This window comes from Apteryx rowi, unplaced genomic scaffold, assembly GCF_003343035.1.
Source record: "Apteryx rowi isolate R43461 unplaced genomic scaffold, aptRow1 scaffold_45, whole genome shotgun sequence".
Lineage (NCBI taxonomy): Eukaryota > Metazoa > Chordata > Aves > Apterygiformes > Apterygidae > Apteryx > Apteryx rowi.
The window spans coordinates 939,384-965,609 of NW_020450705.1; the positions used below are offsets into that span (position 1 = coordinate 939,384).

The 26,226-nt window shown below is 42.8% G+C and overlaps 1 protein-coding gene across 1 annotated transcript; it reads right to left on the minus strand.

The window, feature by feature from the left end:
- Positions 1-3,650: 3,650 nt before the first annotated feature.
- Positions 3,651-25,898, minus strand: CTTNBP2NL (CTTNBP2 N-terminal like). The gene is made up of 5 exons (XM_026077337.1): positions 25,837-25,898; positions 21,448-21,555; positions 9,739-9,969; positions 8,601-8,708; positions 3,651-7,773 (listed from the first exon to the last, which is right to left on the minus strand). Exons 1-5 carry the CDS (start codon positions 25,894-25,896, stop codon positions 6,295-6,297), a joined length of 1,986 nt encoding a protein of 661 aa, XP_025933122.1. The 5' UTR covers positions 25,897-25,898; the 3' UTR covers positions 3,651-6,294.
- Positions 25,899-26,226: the final 328 nt, after the last annotated feature.

The following is a 26,226-nucleotide window of genomic DNA, read 5'->3' on the forward strand; positions in this document are numbered from 1 at the left end:
TCCCGGTGGGCTGAACCGGCCCCTCTCCCCATCTTTCGGCCAGAGCCAGGAGAAGATGCTCTGTCCTCACCCCAAAAGAGGTTCCCTGTTCCTGGGACCTTTAACCCCCAACGCGGCTGGTCCGATGCTCTGGAGTGGGACGGATGGGATACTGTGCATGGATGTTGCCTATGGACCCTGCAACCCTATGGACCCCAGTGCAATCTCACAGTTTCCCCCAAGGAACAACCTTCGGGAAGCCAGCGTTTCTCTGGGAAGATTGTGGGACACCAAACTGCCTCCTAGTTAAAGCTCCAGCCGGGGACAAAGCAGGGAGCCAGCTCTTGCCGAGAGATGTTGGGAATAGCTGCTGTGTCAGGACAGTTGTGCACTTCCTACCCAGCGATAAATCCACCTCCGCCGTAGCTGGGGTCTCCATCACGCTCCGCCTTGTCCGGCAGCGCTGGATGCCCCGCAACTGTGCAAGGTAGGCGGCTGCTTCGGCCTCCCCAATACAGCACAGCGAGCATCAGCACACGGATTCGAGACGACGGGAAGAGGGAAAGGGCTGGGAAATCCTGGCCTCTGCTGGCGGCTGCCACAACGCTCATGCTGAAGGCGCGTTCGCCGGGGAGGACGTCCATGCGCGGGTGAGGACAGTGTGCAGAAGCTCACCCCAGCGCCTGGGGCAGGCTCGGAATCGAGAAGGAGCAAGCTGGAGAGGGGCAGGAGAAGGGAAGCAAGATGCACGGAGAGCCTGGCCTGCAGCAGCCACCCTTCCCCAGCTTCCCTCTTGCGGCACGCGAGGCCGCGGGGACGGACAGCAGGGCACCGCGTTCTCCTAACTCTCATTGCACTTCGGCTTTTAACGAGACCCAGGAGGTGTCCCGCTAGGGGACAACTGCCACCGTAGGCAAGCAGTGCGGAGGTGGCACATCCCTCTCCTGCTCGCCTGCCGGCCGAAGCGGAGAGTGGTGGGAGGCTGGTGTCGCACACGTCCACCAGCCAACCCCACCATGCCTTTCCCCCCCTCTGTCCTGACTAGTGGGGGAGCTCCTGTCCATAAAGCAGCGACACTGCTTGCATCTGCTAAATCATCTGGGATTCAGCTGTGCTCAAAGCAAATCAACCGCTAGGGCCGAGATGGACACGCTCACGCACGCAGAACGGGGCAGCAGCGCATGGTTTTGTGCTGACACGAACCCGGGGTATTTGCAGGACTGCCCCGTTGCACAGGACTGCAAGCCAAGGCCAGCTTCTCTGTGCGACCCGCTGGGACCGCAGCCCAGGGACACTTTCCTCCCCGAAACAGAGGTGGGCTTTGAGGCACGTCGCTGCTGGATTGCGATAAGAGGAGGAAGGCAGCTCCCACTTGCCTACTGCTTTGGGGGTTGCTGCTCGGAGCCCGCAGCACCACGCGCTGCCGCTCTCTGCCCAAGGCCGGTGCTCTGGCTGTCTCCATCCCCAGCATCGTCCCATGCTTCCCGGACACCTCATAGCTCAGGAGACCTGGGAGCAATCCTTACACAGCTGCATCCTATGCAAGCAGGGAGAGTATTTAAGTAACTCTGTTCTCTTCTGTATTTACTAGAGTTAAGCTAACGTCAACTTACCAAAATAACCCAAATCTGTAGTTACAAGAGGGAAGACAAACACAGCCTAATTTCAAGTGAAAAAGGAAAGCATCTCCGTTTGATGAAGACGTATGCTCTGTTCCTTCAAAGGAAAATTCCACAACTCCATGTGAACAGTGCTGCTGCTTGCTCACGCTGTTCCCAGACATGACATGCATCTTCTCACCACAAGATGGTATATGTGAGTCATTTTTCCCTTCAGCTCCTGCTACAAATCTTATCTCTATGCAGCAGAAAGGGGGGGAGAAAATATCTGGAATTGTCTGCAATTACATGCAATAAATCCTGCATTTTCCCAATAACCAGCCTCAGACTAGGTGACTTCAGGCAGGGCCAGGAGATGGGGAGTCCCTATGATTTAGGGGACATTGACAGAAGAGAAATACAGAGCCATGTTTTTTGCTGAGTATCTTTAAAAGCTCAACTTAACGACACCAAGGAAACAAGGCCTCTGCTCATCCCCGGAGCAGGGAGGGGGGCCTGGGATCAGAGGATGCAACAACGGTGCTTCTGACACCCGGACAGCAGGACCCCTCCGCACCTCGCGCCAGGCTGGCGAGCCGGCACGCTACCCAGCAGCATGCTCGCTGGTGATGGCAAAAACCCCTTTTGCTCTTGCTCTGTGCACACGAGAGCACTGAACGCCCATCTCCCTTCTCGGCACGGGCATGCGCTCCCGTCAGCGCCGGAGAGCCAGGCGGCGCAGCACGGCGCTCGCGACGAGGAGCTGCACGGGGATGAATAGACGCCTTGTGCTCGGGGACTGACTCACTGGCTCCCGCGCGGAAAATGGCTGCAAGCAGGAACACGGGGCTGGGTTTGCATCAGGGCAGCGACACAAGAAACGGGGTTAAACCTCACCCGCAGCTGGAGTGCAGCTTAATGCCCTTATTCATTGTGCACAGCACGACATATTGCAAAGCAAGAGAAAGGCCCGGCCCGTTCTGCTGCGTACAAAGGGGTTGCAGGCATTCCAGGCGCGGGCAAGGACGCCGCCTAAACCCCTCCTCACCTCCGCTGCTATAAAAAGCGAGCAGGGCTGTGGCTGAGGCGCTCATGTACTAGCCCAAATTCCTGCCTGGGCAGGGCACATAAGCATTAGTGGAAAATATAGTTACAGGAAGGAAGCAGTGCTTGTTCAGTGGCTACTACTTTTAACTGCACTGAAGCAGGTACCACCGCTCTCGGGCACTCCCGAGAAATTGCATCAAGCCCGAAGAGACAAACACAGCTTCTTCCCAGGTTGTTGCAAAACCTGTTCAGCTGTGAACAGATGTAAAGATAAGAAAATCAGGTCACTATTGAGGTATATATCAAGGAGACAAGGCAGCTGTGGACTTCCCAGTGGCGGGGTGGCACCAGGAACATGTAAGCCGGCAGCTCCTGGGGAAGCAGCTTTTTCGCTGTAATGGGCATGGTGGATGCTTGGCAAAGGGGAGTTTCTCCATTGCGAGTGCCTTTACTGCATTGTCCAGCAATCTCAAATGTGGCCTGTGACATAATTTAGCATTGCTCCTCCATGACTGAGGAGTGCTGAAGCTGCCAAGGGAGTTCACACGAGGAAAACTTGAGTTTTCTGCACGAAAACCTGGCAGGCCACTTGCACGCTCTGCAAAAACCTCGTGTTAACATCACAAATTGCCAATACTGCAACGCTCCCGCAATGAGGTACTCTAGGAAAATTGTTCTACTTAAAAATGCTCCAAAGCAAAAGCTGTCAGGGCTTTGCTGTGCTGTGTCACCTGAAGCACACTATTTGCAGCAAAGAACCTCCTAGTACAACGTAGCCATGAATTTCAGGTAGCAGCAGACTGACTAGCAATACTGCCCAGACTGCCATCAGCAATAACTGATCACTGTACATTGTACTCAAAAATCCAGGTTTCTTCCAAAACTTGAAGGCATAAGTTAAAGCTCCAGTTTCTACATTAACACACAAGCACTGCTATTGATAGTTAGACTATTATCCGCTGGGTGGCCTCTGTGCACACACATTGTCCAGAAGTCAAAATTCCAAGCATGTTCTTAAGCAATTTGCACACCTTAAAAATAAAATCCTTTATTGATAATATGAATGTTTAACATGGTTAATGCCATCAGCTATAAAAATGATTAAAGTCTTCAGCTCAGTACATTTGGCTTTACAAATTTACAAGTGTTAATGAATTAATACTAGTGTATACATTTTGCACTTCATTATACTCCATTAGCCAGTGACAAATTCTGCAACGATTTTTGCTTGTAACAGATGTGAATTATAGAAGAAATATTTAGTTGCTTCCACACAGAATCTACAGCAAAAGTTAAATACTAACTCTATGCGTCTTACTGAATTAGTCGGATTCATTTTAATATTTGTGCTTAGTTTCTCTCAGAAGATAGGCTACTAGCAAAAATACATTCTTTTGCATACCCCCTTCCCATATTATATTTTAGAAGAAACAGTATTCAGTGCATTTCCTAATAAACTTCATTATAGTATCTCTCTATAGAGCTATCGATAAAGAAAGGGGATAATACCATTTAGATTAATGTAAAAGCAAAGAAAGATGTTAAAGCAGTGTATACAAAAGCCTCACTTTTGAATTGGAAGTGATACTTGGGCAAAAATCCATCTGCCCCTCAATTTTTAGAATTACTCTCCTCAAGAGAAAAAAAAAAAATCATCTGCTGTGGACACTTCAAAATTAAAAAAAGTGCTTCCCAAAGAGTCACTACCCATTTATCTCCAGGGTGGTACTACCTTCCTATTGTTAGTACATAGCCTATTCCAATGGATTAGGAACAGCGGCACATAAAACCACAATGCAAAAGGCTACTGAAAGGTTTGCAAAAACCTTTCTTGCTGTAATCTAAATACCCGCCATGTCAGTGTGGGAGAAGAGCAGGGTCACTTCAGACAACAGCCACTTCAAAGCAGCACAAGAGCTCTGATGTCCTACAAAATAAGACTCAAAGCTTAGGTCATGTACAGTAGTGCATCCTCCCAGTTGCTGCAGGGATCTTTCCTACAATAAAGTAGGATGTATTTCGTCTAATAAATTTTGAAAAAATGACAAAGGAAAAAGCATCTCTGACAGTGGGTAGCTACGCTCTATGTAAACCTTACACTGCTGTAGCAAGAAATGCTAAACATAGCATGACACTGAGCAGCAAGTCTAGCTTCTAAGTTTAGGATCAGTTCACATACAATACCTGGGATAACCAGCTCAGGGTTATGCTCTCAACCTCTGCACCACTGATCTGTATTGCGTTTGTCTTTTATTTCTCACCACAATCACTCAGAAAACCAAACTGCACTGTGCCACCAAATGGCAGGCAGCGTATGCAAGACATCTGCAGTGAGGACTACACTTCTTGCCTCAGATGGACATTTCTGCACTGGAATCTGTTGCTTCTCCCTTCTGTTGGGCCCATTTAGAAAAATAAGTTTTCATACAGATTGCCACAGACTTCAGCAACTCCTTACCCCTAAGTAACCAGTTTTTTTCCCCCAATCTTAATAAATTTCCACCTTATCTTCATGTTAGGGAGACCCTCAAGAATACCTTAAGATTTATATCTGCATTGTGTATTTAATATGTATGTGTGTAAAATTACCTACATATGTAACCAATTACATATGACAGCAATGATTTGTTTGCATATTTGCATCCAGTGAAAGCTGGCAAGATTCTATAGCTAGCTAGTCAGTAAAATCCAGGTCAGTCTGACAATTGATACAAGTGAGCAAAAAAATTATTGCTTTCTTTTATAGTAGAAGATCCCATTTTACTGTTGCAAGAAACCTGTACCATATGGACTAATGATTTTTCTTTTCAAGTAATAGCAAGATCATTATCAAGTAATAGCAAGATCCCTTTCTCAGAAGTTCTAAACACAACAGTAGAATGCTTGAATAATTTGAAATTAAAGGTGACTCGCCAGAAACTAGAATTTAGCCATTTAAAGCACACAGGCATTTCCACAGAACACGTGTTACAGGAAAGCAAAACACTACGTGGATAATGAATACTGAGAGAAAAGTAATCAGGATTGTACTAAGGCTAAATTTTACCCCAAGAAACTTATGTGCACCTCCTAAAATACCTAGGACCTATGTCCTAAAGGGCAAAATGTGGCTGACTCTGTCAGTCTGGTGGTCACCTTACAGAACTTACTTGTAGCATATTTGCTAACTCATTTCAACAAATGGAAAGAATTAAAAACAGTGTTGGTTTAAACATTCATGACTCACAGAAGAATTCATTTCTGCAGCTAGATGGTTCCCCTCCTTGCCTTTTTCAGAAAATCACATTCATATTGCAGGCTTAGTTCAGGCACTTTTAATAAAATGTTCATCTGGAGTAAAAAGTCTGCATGAGTTTTTTTCTGCATAATTTAAAAGTAGCATTTCAGTCCCATTATAGTTTGATAGTTAGGTCCCAGCACATGATTATGGTTCCTGTCATCTCTGATGGTTTGACTGCTGCCATGAGACACTTGAGGCTACTGTATAGCTGTAGTTAAGGTTTCTTCATAAACAAAAATATTTTCCTACCTATTTGAAAAAGAAAAATATACTAAATGCTTTATACAGACAGATTCTGCTTCTATGGAAATAAATAACATGGAGTGGAAAAACAGTGTCTTAGCTCTAGGATGCTAAGCCATGGAATGTCACATTCACATTTTCTGGAGACTAGCTGCTAGTTGGCAGGAGTATCTCAATGTCTTTACCATTTGACACTACAGTATTGTTAGAGCAGCTACTTGCCACGTCCATGGGGGCACCTAGAGAAGATGCCTGAGAAGCGGTTTTGGTTACTGGAGTAGGAGCAGCAGGTGACTGAGCAAGGCCAGGTTTCTTCGGAGGAATGGGTGGTGGATTCCCTCTTTCCGCTCTGGGAATGGTTGGCGATTTAATTCCAGGAGACAATGGGCTTAGTGGACTAGAAACCTTGCCTGCGCTTGGAGAATGACCAGATTCATTTTTGGGGCTCGCAGCATTTGCCAGATTTCGATAGTCTGTGCCGAAAGGTGAGCTATTAGGGGAGACTGGTTTAATAGGTCCCTGCTGGCTGGTAAATCTGGAAAGGACCTGAGTGACTGTATTTCGGGCTAGCTGCTTGGCAGCAGAGTTATCTGCTAGAGTAGGAGACAAATCCCTTGATGGTGGGCTCTGCAGACCACTTGACTGATGGTCCTGTTCAGCCTGAGATTGAAACTTGTGCCGAGCTGCATGGAAACGTTGATTGATCCCCACCTGGTAGGACGACTGGTAACCAGGGCTGGTGGCTGAAGCTCCCACTAAGCGTTTAGTCAGAACTGGCGAGGAGCAGGGAGAAGGTGTTAGAGAGGATGCAGCTGTGCTGCTGGGAGACAGAGAGACCCCACTGGAAGGGAGCTGGGACATCAGATGGACTGGTGACTCCGTTCTTACAGGAGAACTTCCATTCTCAACTGCACTTTCTGGGGCTGCACCAGCAGACTTCTCCTTTTGAACTTGGTTCTCTGCTATATTTGTCTGCTGTATTTCACTTCCCATTTGCATGTCGGTATCACAATGACCATTGGATTTTGCATAGGAATGAGTAGGTGTAGTAGGGCTAGGAAATGTGGTATGCATGGCTTTGCTTGTGCTGGCAGGATCTGCTCTGTCTGCCTGCAGACACTCTGTCTGGCAAGACACAGACTTCACTGTAGCACTGTCAGTTACGACACCTCTGGACATCGAGGGCCTTGGCTGCACAGGCTCAGCAGGACTGTGCTCCTGGCAAGAAGCCTCCAGCTCTTTCAGGGATTTCTTCAAACATTCCACCTCTTCTTTCAGGGCTTTTGTACGATTTTCTTCTCTGTTCAGCTTGGCTTTCAGCTGTTCTCTTTCAATGTCAAACTCTGAGAGCTGCTTTTCTACTTGTGCTTCCATCTGTAAGCCCCGCTTCCTCTTGGATGCCAACTCCTCCTCCAGTTTACTCACCTTACTCTTCTCTTTTTCCAATTTCAAGCTCAATTCTGCTGTCTTCTGCCCCTCTTCAGCTGCTTTGGCAGTGGCTTTCTTGCACTCCACTACAAGCATGGAGGACAGTTGCTTGTGGCGTGCCCTCTCTTCTTCCAGCTGGCTTGACAGCTTCTTCTGTTCTTTTTCAAACTTTTTCACTTGGGATTTTTCAAACTCCAACTGGAAGATAAGAACAAAAAAGGACTCTAAGGGAACCAACAAAGCCTCCTGAAAGTAAATGAAGTATAACACTCCCAAAATGGAAGGTGTTACTAAATATCTTGGAGAAATTCCCTAGTAAAAGATGGCAATGCCTAACACAAGGAAGAGGTTCTTGCCCAAGGTATCTGTAAGACAGTCTTGTACGACAAGTGACTCAATCCATCAGCATGTATTAAGAATTATTACTAACTAGTAGTTAGCATGTATGAAATTCAATTGGCCTTTAGCATAATTTAGGCCCAATTTGCCATGCACTGATTAAAGAGGCTATCTGAAGAAAAGCTTACTTCCACCTCATTTACTTGTCGGTCTGCCTTTTAAAGGTATTTAGACTTTAAAATGCTGATGTGTTATGTATGTTATGAAGATCTATAGTGCTTGAATAACAGAAAACAGCAGCTTAGCTTTTTATTATTGTCTCTGAATAAAACACACAGGAGATCTTTCATGTCTTATCCTGACTTTTCTGTACCAGAGAGCTCTACCACTTGTAAGCACAGTGCAATTCTTGAGCATGTTTCAGCTTTCAGCCTGAAATAAGTTTTCAAAGCATTTAATCATCTATTAATAGCTTTTAGCACTGTTCAGCTACACAAGCAGGAAAATTAAGGTCATTTTTCACATCTAAATGTTAAAACTAGAAAAGCCTTAGAGGAGTGAGGGCCCCAATACTCTTTCAACATAAAGGTGCAATTACACATCAGTACTGAGTTCACCATCCAGCCTGAGCAGCCAGGAGCCCTGGGTTTCCATGGGCTGGGTAATTACCAGCTACCAAAGCACACCTGCTGGGTGAGCCGCTCCCTCTCCTTCTCCAGCATGTAGGTGACATCGTCCCCCTCCGCTGTGTCCTGGGCGTGCCGCTGTCTTTCTTCCTCAAGGTCCAATATCACCTTCCAAACAAACTTCAGTTACTTTAATGCAAAGGCACGCCTACAGATTTGTAACACGAGGAAATCACCACCTTCTCACACAGCCCAAATTAGACATGGTAACCTCAGACATCAAGTTCAACTCAAAATCATATAAAAGAGGCTTTTGGACAAATTGCACTGAGTCGCTAACTTGTATAGTTGAGCCAGTTTGTGAAAAAGGTTAGAAAACGCACTGTGTGCATCTTCATTTTAGTACTAAGTAGCCAAATTGCATGTTTTTCTCCAGACTGCAGAACAGCCTTGAGAAGCTTATGAGGAAGCAGGTCCTTACAGGATTCATAGTATCTGTTGTTGGTTATACAGTGCCCTTACCAGAATTTCCTGGCAGGACCATTTATATATATATAGGTATATATAAATAAAAAAGCAGGAGCAGACACACTACCTCAGAACACACATCACAGTGACACAGGGCATTAACAATTATAACGAGATGTTCTTAGCTACCGTTTTGATGGTAATTTGCATACAGACTCCCCCCTCCCCAGTGTCTTACAGGAGATTTGAGGACTGCAGTGCAAAGTTTATTTTAAAGAACCTTAATTTGTTCTTCCACTTAAGAAGAAGATGAGCTCTTGAAATGAAACTGCTTGCCATAAGGACACAGTTAAGGAGCTCCTTCAGATTTAACATTGAATTACATGAATGACTGAGATTCTATTAACTCAACAAAAAAGCCAGAACATGAACTTCCCAAGAGACCCTGCAGTATCTCATTACCAGAATTACAGGCTCTCCCAAAACATGCTCACCATGAATCTAGCGGCTCCTCAGTCTTCCTACAATTTAAGCTTCCAAACATTGCTTAAATACCTTCAAGAACATTTTCTCAGAAGGAAACAGTAGGTATATCACCCATATTGAGTGATAAGAAGCTTAAACAAAGGTGCAAAACCCTTTTAAACAAACTCACGGCATTTAAGCATTTTTGTTGAAGTTTATCAAAATGCAACTATGTTATTCTGCACAGCTTAGTAGAACAACCCACCTTTCTGTGTCTGCTTTCTGCAGCAGCTAGTTGGGATAACATTCTTTCCTGCATGTTCTTGCAGTGTTTCATCACCACTTTCAAAATAGATAAGGGATTGGAGCAGACAGGTTGCTTTTCACCATGATTTCCTTCTTTCAGGGTCTCAAAATCTCTCTGCAAAGCCATTAGCGGATCGCTGATATTGTACTTGCCATAGCGTTCTTCAATGAATGTATCTCTATGCTGGGCCTGAGATATACAAACAAATGTGTATTCCAATATACTAAAAACAGCAAACTAGCTGAATAAAGTCATTTGCAGTTAAGAGAAGTATCCCTCTTCCCCAGCTTTTCCACTTAGAGCTAAAGAAATTAACAGAATATGAATCGGACTTACCTAAGAGTATTAAGACAGGAAAAGACAAGCGTGTAACATTAAAGGTACCTGATTAACAGAGAGGAAGAAGATACTAATCCATAAGACAGGCAGTAACTGGTTAAGTGGTCTGCCTACCTTCTGTACCCACAAGAGGAATAGTGCAACCTCCAAGGCCCATCTGGACTTTGCCATTTCTGATGAGGCCAATAAAAGGGGACAAACACCATGTTTTTCACATACTAGGTGCATATGTTAGTCCTCTGGTGGCACAGACTCTGTTCAAATAAGTTAGACTATGAAAAGTGAAAAGTGTAAATCAGAGCATAATAATCCTTCTGTCCTCAGAAGGGATTTCTAAACTGACTATCAGAATTTTAGCATATAAAGAAAGTTTCAACTAGACTCCAAGCCAATAAAAAGCCCTCATTAATAGATCTAAAATGGGCAGAAATTGATGGTCCCCCCACTAACGAAAAAAACAATTTTAGTATCAGAAACATTAAAGTGAACCCAGATCTTGCTGGCTGAAGACCTGAATCAGCACTGCAAAACTGGAAGACCCCACTGCTTCACAACCATTCCCAGAAGCCACCTGCTCTCCAAATGAATAAGATACCTGGAGTCTTGAGAAATTTTGCAAAAAGCACTTGCATTTCCATAATCAGAACACAAGCAGATAGATATCATTCACAGAGAGTCCAAAACAAGTGTGTGTGGGTTTATAAGCACATGCCTTGATTAATTTCTCAATAGCTCTCCAAATGAAAAGTCTTTTAATCAAGCGGCCTCAAACAAAGTATAAAAGAGAATAGAAAGTTTTGCTAAAACAAAACAAAACCCACCAAACCAAGCATGCTTCTCTGAGCTCTTAAGTGCAGGGCAACTAACTACCTATGCATAACCATAAGTACTTGTCACAGCTGCTGCCTGGTACAGAAGAATGTTTCAGCCAAGTCCACACCAACAGGTTTCAAGGCTCAAGCATTTCCACAACAGAGTTAGCTGATGAACCTCTTCACGCCACAGCTACTTATTATCTAGTCCATGAGTTATGTTCCACAGATTTGCAAAAGGAAAGAAGATAAATATCAGTTCTTGCTCACTGAAAGATTTAATAATTTACTGATGTTCCAGTGGAAGAGCAGTTGTGTGGTTTTCTCAGCTATGTCACCATCAAAGAATTTCATGTTGAGCAATTAAAGCATTTCACTCTCACAACAGCCTACAAATCTGTAACTTGTTAACAAAATCCTTAATATTCTAAACCAGACTAAACACAGTGAAGCCTCTCAAGAAACAAGATAGGAATGACTACCCTTCTTTCAATGACATGCAAGAACTACAGAAACCTACACATACTGTGCTGCATGTCCTAAAACATTTAGAATCAGCCATTCTAGTCGGAAATCTGTTTGTTAGGATACTGTAATCTTATCCTATTGCTTTTCATCTCTTAGAAAGGCTACTGTGAAGTTCTAAAAAAGATATGCAAAACAGAACTTTATAATAGATATTATCTACATTTTTACCACCATGATAAGAATCCATATGAGAACAAATATACATTCAACAGAAGACAAGAATAAAACAGACCTGAGATTCTCAAGAGCCCTCGGAGTTGATCTAACTTAGCTCCAAGAAATTTAATCATTAATTTCAACTGAAACAATTATAGCCTAAGCGCTATGCACTTCTGAAAAATCTGAGCCAGGGTGCTTCCCCATCCAGATGGAGCATTCCAGCATGGGTTATTAAAAGCACAGTTCTGATGGTGCTTGCTGATGGGGCTGTCTATGCCAAGAAAGGATACTTTTGAAATCCAGGATTTAAGTTTGACTCTTCTTGATTCACTATAGTCATGGTAATCAGTCCTTACAAGAGAACTTGTGACTACAATTTTCTAAAGCACGTAGATGATTGTTTTCTTCTTCATAGTTACATTTTTAGCAAGGCATTAAAGAAAGCTATCGCTCCTCTGCGTGAGTTACCTACAACATTTTCCTCTGTGAAAGGCAGGAGTTAGCCCCAGTATCTTTAACCAGATTCTCTTTCCCTAACATGCTATTACCTTTAGAGTGGTTTAATTTCAACCATACCCTAGCAAAGTACTGTGGGATCTACAGAGAAAAATGATGATATTAGCTGCACTTTGACAGCAAGCAAGCATGATGTTTTTGCTTTGAGAGCCTGGCCCAAACAAATGCTCTCTGTATGTTATCATGTGCGTTTTAGCTTTATATGTATGCTGTGCACACATCTGGGCATCCTTATGAACATAAACAGAAAGTAAGCCATACCAAATTAAACACAGTAGCTTTTTCAGAATTAATAAAGAGTTCTTCGCACAAGTCCCACAAAGCCTGGGCTCTGTTGATCCTGCAAAATGGCATTCAGCTGTCGGGGGGCAGGAAAAACAAGCTGTCTGCTCCGCAGAGGGAAACGTCAGCCTAGCTGCGCTTTTTCAGAAAGCCTTTCAGCTAAGAATGGCAAACTACTGAGCGTTACCCAGCACGAATGCCTTTCCTAAGGATATTTTTTAGATAGGAAAGAGAGAGTCTGACTAAAATTAAAAGACAGCTTAGAAGCCAGTATTTATCGGAATGATTATTTTTTGGTGTTCCAGTAAACTGCACTGAAAATGTAAACATTTCCCTCCAGTACACAAGAGGGACAGTGATTCTCTAAACACCACCCCACACACCAGTTGATACAGATTCACTGAAACAGAAAAGCAAATTGCTCTGGCAAAGAAAGTTAACTTTTTAAAAGTTATTTTACAGATAATTTGTGAAGTTGAGATATAAATGCAATTTGAACACCTCATTCTATATGTAGCTCTGAAAAATCTGCTACTCCAGTTCTCTTCAGCATCTAACTGCTTCACGTAGTTCAGCTTTACTAAAGGGATGTTGAAAAAAATAATTGAGCCTTACAGGTCAGAGGATTGATATAACCACCAATAAAGTATTGCTTTACTCAGTAGCTCAGGAGAATTTCTGGTCTCAACTATATTCTAAGCTGCAACCATGTAATTAGCGTGAAAAAACATAATCAAAGGCAAACTCTACTCTCAATAGGAGAATTTTATAAATTACTAAGCAACAACAACAAGAAAAGCACCTTTTTTTCCCCATACATCTTCCAAAAATCAAAAACATTTAGAGACATTTGTCCTATAATGCTAGTTTGTGGCTGTATTTTAACACTTGCAGTAAACAAAGAGAAACATCACACAAAAGCAGTGATTCCAGATCCTGCTTCCTGTTTCTCTATCTTCCAAAGAAAAGTGGACGTTACTTGATTCCAAGTATGTTTGATCAGAGCTTAAGATACTGTTCAAGCTTTACATAAAAAAAGGAAGAGGAAGGAAAAGATCAGCCCTGGAAATGGGAGGGCCGTCTTGGATAATGAGCCATCCGAGGTTTAATGAATCACAGGAAAAACCACAGGCCTAATTTTTTTTAATAAATGGAGGGGTGGGGAATCTTCATTTATTCTGAAGCATTATAAAAATGACTAAACCTTCCTACAGATGTGTAGGGAACTTGCAAGTGACTCAAGCACTGGAAAGTCTTTAAATACAAATTTGAAAATTCATCCAGCTGGCTTAACTGCTTTCACAGATGAGCTGTTTTTCCCTTTTAACTAGAGCCCACCTCTGTAGTGGTTACTCTGCAACCATGAAAGGACGGAAACTCTCTCCAGACCGGTATCAGTGCTTCTAACAGTGTAAGCAAGCATGAGGACATCCAAAAAAGTCTACTTCTGGGTCACTTCTTTCTAGTAAAGAGCTTAAGAAATTGGAATTAAACTTTATCAGTTAAGGTCACTCACATTACAAATACCCTCGGATTTTCGGGAGTACTGAAAGTGTGACCAAAGACATGTTTTGCCTCTGCTTCTCGTCAGCGTTTGCTCTAGGTTGTGTCGAATTTAGTTGGGGGTGGTTTATTTCCTGTCCGAGAAAGAACAAGAAGTTCTTCCTTGCTACTTTGAGCAATTAAGTATTTTCCTGACCTAGCATGACAAACAGATGAGACTATCATAACATTAATAGCTTTCCGAAGTCCAGCTATTCTCCTTTAGTAGCCAGCAGAGCATAAACATTTAATTAAAAGTCGTCTAGACTACAGCAAGTCTTAAACAGATCATCCTGGACAGACCACAGCTCGTTTACAAAAACAAATCCACTGCTTTGGCATTTGGGCTACTGTGCACTTGGAAATGTGGGATCCAGATTTCCCGCCTGCTGCCCGCAACACCTGTGCGCTACCGGTTTCGCTGAACAGCCCAGTCCTTCACTGCAAGAATCAGCCCCGTTCCCCTGAAATTAAACCATGGTACGTGACCTGCGCAGGGCACTGTCCCCATACGCAGGGGGCAGCTCCGGGGCGACTCTGCAGCACAACCACCACCGCCAGGATCATGTACACGTAGCACCTCCAACAGCTGTGAATTTGTCCAGTCTGAACCGGAATTCGTTCCTAAATACTGTTTCTGCTCAACTTCCAAAACAGAAGCGGCTTGGTGACAGAAGAGAATTTTTAGGACTATTATATTGCCCTCCCCCAAAAGGAAAAGAGATAATATTTAAATTGGGGCTGCTCTTGAAAAAAAGGGGGGGGGGAGCAGCAAGGCATGTTAACTACTTTTAAAACCAATGATCAGAAGATTTAGGCATATGCAGCAGGGGTAATGCTCTAAATTGGCTGGCTTTTAGTTCAAATTAGGGTAATTGACCTCTGCTAGTCTGTTCTGAAAAAGGATAATTCTGATTTTATGGAGCAGAAGCAATATCTGAAACAACTGAAAAGATGTTTCCTGTGCAGACACGCAAAGGCTTCACTCTGTTAGGAAAAAGCTGCTGTTTTCCCTGGGGAATTCTAGACTGTTTTGGGCTGAGCATTTCCCATAATCTACTTTAAAAAAAAAAAAAAGATTTCCTTTTATTGAAAGCTTGTTTATGAGACAGTATTTTCTCTCTGCCTTCAATAATCTTTACAACTTGTTTTACTGGAACATCAAATAGTGGGAATTTCCAGCACTCATTTTAAGTACTTTTTGGATACAAAGTGGGATATTACTCTCGCCTGTAAGTTTTGAGTTTAGGTTTTCACACTGGGCACAACAGAAACAGTGCAGTTACTTGGGTAACAGTTCTCCAGCAGTAATTTGTACAGAAGTTCCTCCTTTAGACTGCAGAGAATGGTATAATCTTTAAATAGATTCTAGCTGCCTTGAACTTCCTTATTAGCTTCTTCCCCCAGAGACAGATATTGGAAATAAAGACAAGCTGAGGCCACAGAAATCACCGACACAGGAGGCAACTGGGGGTGGGACCACCCACTTCGCATGGAAGTAGATGTCCAAAGGCTGGAGCGCGATTGACTCTTGCATTAGCTTCAGCTCCAGATCTGAAGCAACCCCTAGCAAAACCTGCAGAGCAGAAATTAAAGCAAATACTGTATTTGTTACAAATACTACATCAAGTGAACAAGCCAGGTAAACAAGAGCCACCCAGACTTGCCCATGTAATACCTGTTACCAACTTTGAAAAGGTTAAGAAATGCTCTTAACAAACAGCAAGCAGCACAAAAGGGCATTTTTTCCCGAGAAGCTTTTGCCGGGGTCCCAGGGAGCGCGGGGCTGCGGCGTGCAAGCAGAGCCCAGCCCTGGGAGCGGCACAGCGCGCAGACTGCCCTTCGATCACCCGGCAGCGCGGCACCCAAAGGTACCCGGGCGGCAATGCAAACCTGGAGCCGTTCCCGCACTTCTCTTCCTTGTTCAGAGCCTATCTAGGTATTGGGAGGGACCGGAGGATCTAAAAATATCGGAGGACAAAAGCAAAAGCAAATAAGTTCCCCCCCCCCCTCCAAAAGAAAAACTGCATTCCAGAAGGGGAACACACACTGGAGCCCTGCTAGACCTAAGCTGCTTTATAAGCTATGCAAAAAGCCCCATCTGTGAAAGATTTACTAGCATCTGTAGTAAGGTTTTATATTACTGAAGTTTTTTTTATTTAAACAAGAGGTAGATTTTTTTTGTTTTTGGAACTGCACCGTAAATTAATCTCCAAGCCTACTGACAAAAATGAACACTTAGCTTTGCAATGCATTAATGCTGCTTTATAGAGTGGCTTACTGAATTCAGAAGTAAAGCAATGAATGCCCAGCTCTCAGTCATCAATGCAAAATAGCCAGTTTCTACTGCAGTGTAAATTGCCTAAAACCTTACTGCTAAAGAAATAAGACAAAGTTGTTTCCTGTTTTCTAAACGTAAACAGAACTATTTCTAGTGTATGGGGAATTCTGATAAAAAATGGGGGGAAGGGAACAAAGTGCTCTAATATACCAACAGAGATTTATTTAAATACCGAGTTGTTTTCAGCCATGGTGTGCAATTCAGAGGACTAATTTGTAGTTCACACATGCAATCCTTTCTACACGGCAGCAAGGGCTGACAATCTAGCCCCTAGTGTTACTTACGTAACTCTGACAGCATCTGGTTTCGGGATGATTTAAATGTGATTATAACTACAGGAAAAGGAGCACAATAAGAAATGAGATTTAAGGTATGTTCTGAGGGGAACACTGAGATTTGTGTAGTGCACAGGAAGCTATTTTCAAGCAAAAATTTTTTTTCAAAAAGGTATCAAGGTTAAAATAAAGAGGAAAAAACTGAAGCACTGGAAAAAGTATTTTAAACACAGTAAATGTGTTCACTTAGTCCTTTACTCTAGTATCTCCAGTTGGAATTGAAGTAACATTGCAATTTGAAATGGACTTCACCCGTCAGGACCAGGTCCATGGCAAGAGCGCAGGAGGAAGAGACAGTGACGAACACCTATCGCTCAATTAAAAACAATACAAGAGAAATTACGGCATCGGAAGAACCGCAACGGAGGCGGGCAGCCCGGACAAGTCGCAATAAGGTAGAAGTATTGATCTGAGGCGACCCAGCATATTCCTCTTTATAAACCGAGGCAGGGCTACCTAAATCAGCCCAGCGAACCACCCCTCCTCTCCTCGTACAGGAGCGGAGGGATCCCACCTCCAGAAGCGGTGCAGGGAGACAACCCACGGCAGAAAGCGTGAGGATTTGGGAAGGGGAGGCGGAGAGGGGGAGGATGGTAACGGAGCAAACTAAGCAAGCGGTCCCTGAAAAGCCAGCGTCACAGCCTTGGTTTTGACACAGTGAGAAACAGGGCCGGTGCCAGCAAACAAGTGGCCTAATATCATGAGGGAGAAGGGAACTATTTTAGGATTTGTCATCTGCATGCATGGATTCTCTCTACTAAATGCCAGATTTTTTAAGCAGGCAGGAATATCAACGACTGAAGACTGTACTGAAGTTAAGTTACAAGTTCTCAAACGAAGGCACATTTTTTCTGTGCTGATCCTTGTTCCTGCCTATAACAATACAGCACAGGATGTGCCTCAAAAATTCAGAGGTTTCAGAAGCATTTAAATCTTAATTAGAAGCAAATTAGTCCACGAGAGGAAATGCACTTTTCTTACTTTATTGGACAATCAGACAGTAGGTTTAAAAAAAAAAAAAACAACAACCCCTGATTTTTAACCATGGACATATATTTGCCTCATGCAACTGCTGTAGAAAAATACTGCCATTACTTTAAAGATTATGCCATATTCTAAAGAACTTCCGCTTGCCCACTGCCTCTTTCCTACATACATACGCACTTAATATAAGACTATCAGGCCTCAAAAGAAATCTGATTGCAGAGGCAGAATGTACTGCCCCGAACAATCAAGAAAAACAGCTGCAAGACCCCAAGTGAGATGGTTTAGCTGTGCATGAAAGACACAAATGCTTTTATCAGCCCTCGATGCTTTGACTCCTCTCAGCAGAGCTTAGTTTGATTTATCCAACATGTACAAACCTAACTCCTCTCAGGTTCAATCTTTAATTCAGTCTTGGAGGACTTTTCCTTCACAGCAGCAATTTTGTATTTATCCAAACAGGAGTAAACAGATTACTCTGAGGTGGGTTTTCCTTTAACTAAAAATAGTTCAGTGGGTGAAGCATTTTAAAATGGTTACTGCAGTTACTATTAGTAAACAAAAGGAAAAGCACAATGGGACCAGAATTTCGCTTCTTGTGGATTCTAAATAGACAGACAAAGCAAGGCAAAGAATTTTCTGCCACCGAAACTCTGTCCAGGTACTATATAGTAAGTGGTTACATGAGTTTTTTTCTTTAACATATGCAATGTTCAAAAGGGCAATACTGCACTGCCAGCCCAAAGCCAGACTTGAGCTGCAACGTTAAACCTAGCTTTTAGACATGAATAACGGAACACAGCTGGGACATCTACAATATTTCACCATTTGCTACAGGTTCAAGCCGACTGGGCTTCCTACAGGGCAGTGATCTGGAAGCAAGGCTGTACGCAGCCAGAACCAATTCTAATTTGAAGCTTTTACTGCCATTTTCCTACTACACCCAGTTTTCCTTGTATTCTTAAAAGGAGACATTAGTGTATCCTTTACAGAAGTATAAAAAAGCACCAACCTTTGATTAGCTTTGCATTTCATACCAGATAATTACCCAGCATAGATTACAGTTTCATTTAATTTCTTCTCAGCTATGTGTACTTGACAAGTTATGTTAAAAGGGTATTTGAACTGTATTACATTCTTCATGCCAGAGGGAACTATAGGTTAAATTTCAACTGAAAAGATAATAGCACTTCATTATTCAAAGGTATGCATTAAAAATCTGCATTCTGGAGCTGCATTCTTCTCCAGTCTCTGTACTCTATTATATGTATTTCGGATTGCAATATCAAAACTATACTTTTATTTCTATGTCATCAAAATATGTTATCAAAATAAGATTGATCCCAAGATAGACAAGAAATTTGCAAGCCTACTCTAAAAGTAGAGTCTAAAAAGAAGAGCCAAGTTTTTTAGTACACCACTTAGAAGGTAACAATAAAAAGATTGCTCAAAAGCAAAAAAGAAGAGATCACAATAAGCACACAGATGTCCCGTTTCAGAGGAGGTTCCCCTCCTCTTCGGTTCTCATTTGGGATCAAGCCACAGACATGTCTGAAGCACGACTAAGCCACCACAGCTCTCAGACCTGCAAGCTGCCAGTCCTGTTTTGAAACACCTGAAAGCCTAAACATTATGAGCAGTCACAGGTCTTCTGGAAGAAGCCTTCAACACTGAACACTGTCACAACTCATTTCTTCAAAAATCCACCTCTCCCATCCTTTATATCACTCCAGTTTAAGTTCAAAGTTACTGAATGGATAAAGAATATTCCTGAGGCTTTCATCTCCATGATGGCCTCATATCTGAACTTGAAGGTAGAGTCCATACACGCACTAAAAAATTAAGCTCTTTGTGCACTATTTCAAGTGACATATATACTGATGTTAAGGTAGCATGGATATTTTACTATCATTTTAAAGCAGGTCAGATCTTTGCAGAGCCTCCAGCTTTTTGTTTTCAACCATCAGAAGAGAGATCAAACAAGAAAGTTAGGTCAGAACTAATTAAATCTACAATGCAAGACAGAACGAACAAGGCTGAAAATGGAAAGGTACATACAAAACCGCACCCCCATTCTCAAGACTCAAAGCAGGGGAAAAAATACAGTATTGCTTTAACATACTGAAATCGGCTATTAAAAAAGTAGACCAACAACTAGAATATTAGCTCAGCCTAGAACAGGATTTGTGTATTCCAAACTATAAGCCCTAGAAGCAGTATACCAAATTACTAGTGGATGAATATCTGCAAAATACCTTAATAATTCTCATAAGAACACCTTCACTTCATTAAATGCAGCATGACAGAACAGGAACGATTATCCCCTTCAGAAGGTGCATGAGACAGATCCATTTTAATGCACACCCAGAGGAACAGCTCTGGATGGAGTGACAAAGCGAAGCCCATTTTGGATCTGACATCATCACTGTAGTCACATAATTGCTGCTGTCAGGGTATAAACAAAGGCGCAATCTCAGATAGGCGAGACCAACGCACAAGTGATTTTACAGAGCAAATTTAGCTTCTTCAGCACTCAAAAACAAGCTGGAAGCCTGTGCAAGTCGCAGAGAATGTACTTAAAAACACAACACGAAGTTTAAAGAGCTGACAAGTGCCATTCCCTCAGCTACTACCAAGCACTGTGGTAGTCTCCCAGAGGTTAATTGCAACAAGAAAGAAAGTCCTGAACCTTGAAGGATGAAATACAATCTAGCCAAACAGAAACAAAACCTGCACGTAGACGCTATTGCTTCTGGCCAGCAACACGTGGCCAGAGAGACATCAGGTCTTCGATCACCAAATACAAAAAACAAATAACAAGAAAATTACTAAACAAAAGGGATGCTTTTCAATTTCTTTAGGGTGAATAGAATTCCACCTCACTGAGGCAGAGTGTCAGCTAGGCAGCCTGCCTACTTTGAAAATATTTTCTAGACTCAGCAGTGACACCCCTAACTGACCAGAGCCCATACAGTCCCGTGGTCCATACTGCCTGAACAAGAGGAGCACCAGCACGGAGCCCTCTGGAAGCCCGCAGACCTGACCCGCGCACATCCAGCGCAGGGTTTCTAACTCACGTACGCTAACGCCGCGTGGGCCGCAGTTCCATGCAGCGTGGGCTATCCTGCGAGAAGTGGTCCCGCTTGCTCCCACGCCACCCCAGCATGTCCCATCACAAGCATTCACACGACCACAATGTCAGCTGCACTGGGGACCTGACATGGGTTGAAACCGACTTCTTTGCTGGGCTAGTTTTAGCCGGTGTCAGTTACAAGTCTAGTTCATTGCAAGTTACATTGATGCTTGTGCCAGTAAAAGGAAAAAATAAGTAGCAGGGCACGCAGGTCTGCTTCCCTCAGCAACGGTGCCAGCTTATATTGGCTTCGTAGGATATAAAGCCATGGATGCTCTTTTTAAAGTGTAACATTATTCTCAACAAAAGATTAATCTGATCCTTCCTGCTGAGAAGATGTTCTGCTTTAAAAAAGCCTTCTTACTAAAGAAGAACACAAACCAAAGCAAGTCTGATAGACCCTTTTCATTTCTCATGGTAACATAAATCCTCAGCCCTTCATCAGAAAGGATGAAGGCACACACATAAGGCTGCATCTAAACATTGAAATGCTCTTTCTTGAAACCAGCTTTCAATAAGGAATTCCAAGATGTAAAGTGATATACAGCATTCATTATCTAACACCGCTGATATTAAGATGGAATTCTGACACTAATAAATCTTTGCTTCTGAACTTTATATTGGATGCAAGTATTTTGCAGAACATATAGTACTACTGTTCTAATTACCATGATAGAAACAAAAATGACAACATACCTTTAAGGCTTCTATGACAAGATCTCTTGCTTCTAATTCTCCCTCAAGAATGCTAAACAGCGTCAGTAGTTCTGGTTTGCTGAGTTTTTCCAGATTCATCCTGAAAATCTGAAAAATAGGAAATTGTTTACTGAGTATTTATCTGTATATCAAAATCAATATACTAAGTTACAGCATATAATCTCTGTTTAACTTTAGCTTCCTGTTTGCCCATACTACAGCTTGTCCTGAGGGGAAGGGCAGAACACACCATGCAAACATGTTCTCTTTAAACTCCAAGACAAGCTGCAGAAGATTCGTTTTCCACCTTTTCCCAAGGGGTCATGAACATATGTATACCCAGATGGTGCAGGCAGAAAGTAAGGGCTAAAATGACACTACGATATTCACCGAGAAGTAGCCAAAGTTAACAGGAGAGGAAAAAATATGGATATTTAAAAGCCATACTACTTTGGATTACACATCTGGATCACACAGCTGCAAACACCACACTGAACTTAATCTTGTGCTCAGTTCAGGCATACATGTTCAAGTTTTAAAATCGCTACTGAGGAACAATGATTAATGCAGTCTAAACTGGGCCATCTTCCACAAATGTAATGGTAAAGTTAACATTTCAGCACTACAAAATACTTTTTAGGAATGCCATTATGCATTACTTATGGAACAGGCCCAAACCATTCTACAAAAAAATCAATGCCACAAAAACCCACACATTTAATTACTATTCTTTCAGACTGATTCAATATCACCATTATTTGTGAAATGTAATTTTACCATCCACATCAGAAGGAAGACCCATCATTTGAAATTTGCATACAGAAAGCTTGTTAAATTTCTGTATCTTATTTTGTTGATACACTTAACATCAGCTAGTGATGAGCCTCTGTATTACATTATTTTATTAACAAAGGCAACAATTTCATCAATTTTTATGAAGTCCAAGCCTCTGATGGAAACATACCCCATTAGGAGAGTCTTGTGCCCTGCAAGACAACAATCAAATATGCCTTTCCTTAGTCCAATTCACATCCATCTTTTGCTGCTATTAATATCAAAATACTACTGGATGAACAAGCTACTCAGTGATACTTAACTCCACTTTACCAGTAAAAGATAAAGGGTTAATTTAACTTTTACTAGAGAAACCTCTCCATCTAAAACATTCAACTAAACTCTAGTTTTTCTGAAGTCACTGCTACTTTACAACCAATTTGCATAACTGTGCCTCTAGAGAATTATGCACAAACGCATGTTCTGTCTTGTTTATGCCAAAGCAGTTTTCCAATTGCTGGGAACAGAAAGTTCTGCTTGCAGAAAAGAATAAGTAGCCTTCATAGAGCAAGAGAAATTTGAAGCCCATTTGATCCCCCCTGCTAACCAGGGAAGTCCCCCACCACAGTCGTGTCCTCGCTCCATGCAGGGTTTTACTAGAAGTTCCATAAAGCAGCAGTGTTTCTTACTGATTTTTCTGGATAACCTTACCATTGGCACGGGCCATTAAATGAAACTTAACAGAAAATGATCATGATTGTTTGAGATATTGTGGTTGTTTTAAAACCAATATAACGACACCACAGATGTGCCAGCACTGCATGTATGCTCTCTACTGCACAGCCATTAACTTACATTCGAGAGGAAAATGCATGACTATAAACTGCTCAGTAAATCCATAAACGTCTGCCAGGATTTCAAAAAAAGACTGGTCAAGGGTTGACACAAGCGTCTATCTTAAAAAACTCGCTATACTGATTCAAATCACATTTCAGTGGGACACTGCATTGGTGGTCACTATTCAGCACAGTCTTAAAGTCAGTGGGTACACCTCTACGTACAGTTATTCAGGACCAGGAACACACCATCTCCCTCATCTTTGGATATTTCTGTTGACAGGTCTGTCACCCTCTAAAAACCTGCTAGCTAAGATCCCATTTTCTATGACATAGGAGTCATTAACAGCTTGTCCATCTTACAGATAAAGGAAGACAGCATAACAGAGGCAAACTAATGTTTTTATATATTCTTTATATATATATATTTTTATATATATATATATATAAAGTTTATATATATCATACATATATTCACACACACACACAAACATATAAGAGAAAAGAGGGCCTGTTTTTAGCTTTTAACATTTACCATGCCTAATTTGGTACTTACATTCGAGAGCTGCTTTACTTTCCTGGACAGATTGAAAATACCTGGACCATCTGAGTGTCTGCCCAGGAGATGCATGGCTTAATTTTAACACTAGCTCAGTTCTTGCTCAGACTACATTCACAGAAGCTAAGACTGAATCAGTATTTCTGGGAAGTAGCAACATTTTTTTTTTTGCCAGATAATCATTAAGTTATTAGTTTTGCAGTGTTATAAGCTAGAAATAAAAAGGAGATTTTTTTCTCTTTGACATCTTAAAGCAAAGTATATAATCTAAGCACATTAACACCAATAAATTTGGAACATGGACTTTAAACATGAACAAAGTCTGCACTTTTTCAAATGAAGACGACATGGAAACTTGCAGCTAAATCACCTCATTTAGTTACCAAAAGGCACACTCTTAAAGCAGGGACAGCTACCTACTGCAGTTCAGTATTTTAAAGCAATTATTTTGTGCAGTAACCATTTTCATTCTATATTCTAAATACTACCATTGTGACTTGTACTTCCACAGTGCTGTAGAAATAAGCCATGTTATTTCTCACACGCTTCTATGCCTGTAATCCTGAATCAGCTGCATAGCAAACAAGTCCCACCCTAAAACACTGGTAGTGAGCGAGACAGCCTCAGTCACCTCGCATGCAACCTCCTGCCATGGAAGAGCTGTACATGTTATACCGAATCTGTAACCGTCAAGTGCTCACTTTTAGGGCCACTCAATACTAGGGAACCGAAAAATGTAGAAAAAGGCAATTCTGTTCATTCTAGATTTAAAAACAAGCAAACAAAAAAACAAGCAGCCTCTCCAGATCAGAGAGCTAATAGCCACATACCTGAAAGTTCCTCCTTCCCCACCCAAATCTGAATCCCTTCCATGCCTTCAAACATCACAGGTTCCAAGACTTCTTTCCCATCAGGTCCCTACTCCTTCTCCCTTCCCATTTCTCTTTAATACCACTCCAACCCTGTTCATCTAGCCAGTTCTTCCCTTGCAAACAGTCCCATTCTGCCGAGCAGATCTGCACTTGTCAGCTGGGGAACTGGGCTATTATTTAAAAGCCTCTAAACAAGAGATATAGTTTCACAGCAGTGTAAACAAGATCTGGAAACATCCAAAGCATACTACCAGCTTACAGTCAGTGAAATATCCTAACCGGGGCAATCATGCAGAGATCACAAACCACAAGGACTTCATTATTTAGTCTGATGGTATAAATATTTTCCCCGAGTCTGAGATATACCACCGTTTTTGGACAATAAACAAGTGTTTAGAGCATAAACAAAGATAATTACTTATTACTTGCCTAAAGGTAAACTTCCTTTTAGCTGTGCTATGAACTGTTAAAGAGTTTCTCCTCAGCAGACCCATACCTGCCCATGAAAAAGATGAAACTTCAGAAAGTTATTTCCAAGTATTTAATAAATACCAAGAGCAGTTTAAGCACGTGTACAACCATGCGAGAAAACAAACCAGGGAAAGCTATCTTTGGCATGTGCCTCTTCAAGAACAGGAGGAAAAAAAGCGATAAGCTTCTGGGCTACAGTGGTTCCTCAGTGCCCCTAATCATGCTTACGATGACTACGAAACCATCAGGGCTGGCAAGCTGCTTGGATCGCGCACCTATCACACAAACCACATCAACCAGCGCTGCCAGCGCAACGAGAGCACTTGACCCACGGGCGCAGCGAAGGTTTGGGTTACTACACAGCGAGCGCTAATCGGGGGAGCCTAGACACACGACTCGAGGCGCTAGCAGGAGTGTTCATCACAGCCAAGCTTCAAGATATCCGCAAGCCCTTGGCCCAAATCTCATCTACCTCTTTAACGTATTGTATAGAGCATATCCTCTTTCAGGGGAAAAAAGGCAAGCTCTGTTAGGGGATAACTTGCCTTTTTCCCCCCTCTGAAAGAGGGTATCGCCTTTCCTTGCGTATGCCATGCCTACCATCATGCCATTTCAGCAATGCTTTTATGTCCACAATCCCGAACCAGTTTCGTTTCTTTTCTCCCTGAAGAGGAAGCGATATCTTCCAGGTGATACCTTCATGGGACCTTATCCCTGTGAGAACCTAATCAATGAAGTTTGAAAACCTCTCAAGTTTAAAAGCCTGCTGCACGCATCCTGTGTGATGCTCAAGCAAACTGCCAAAATAATTACACATAACACGTTCATACAATAAAAGCCTGAAACACACTTTGTAATTGTGTATTCACAACACTACCTGGCGCTGTATCAAAACCGTGGAGATTTTAGGTTGACGAGCAGCATTTAAATCCCCCATCTGCGCACCTTGGAACCACAAGCAAGAAGGAAGGAAACTCCCCAAATTCTCCTCATTCAGGTATTTACTAAAGCGTTACCTGAGACGAAGTGAGCGTCTAAAATTCGCACCCAAAGCGTGGCCAAAGCCGCTGAACGGCAGCGGCGCGACACCGCCCGCTCGCGCGGTGCTGCCGGGCCCCGAGGCGCCCCGGGGGGGCAACAGGCGGCGAAAATGAGCCCAAACCGGCGGCGTTTGGGGCAGGGAGGGGCCCGGGGAGCCCCGAAAGCGGCGGCGCCCGGCGCTCACCCCGGGACGGCGCGGCAGCCCCGAAAGCCTCGAGTTTCGCCC

Bases quoted from the DNA above. Each gene is read 5' to 3' on its own strand.
- CTTNBP2NL (XM_026077337.1), bottom strand. From the start codon at position 25,896: ATGGGGGATTTAAATGCTGCTCGTCAACCTAAAATCTCCACGGTTTTG. The intron at 21,556-25,836 runs GTAGTGTTGTGA...CCTATTTTTCAG, and splicing joins CGGTTTTGATACAGCGCCAG to ATTTTCAGGATGAATCTGGA. The intron at 8,709-9,738 runs GTGGGTTGTTCT...TTTGTTTGGAAG, and splicing joins CAGAAAGCAGACACAGAAAG to GTGATATTGGACCTTGAGGA.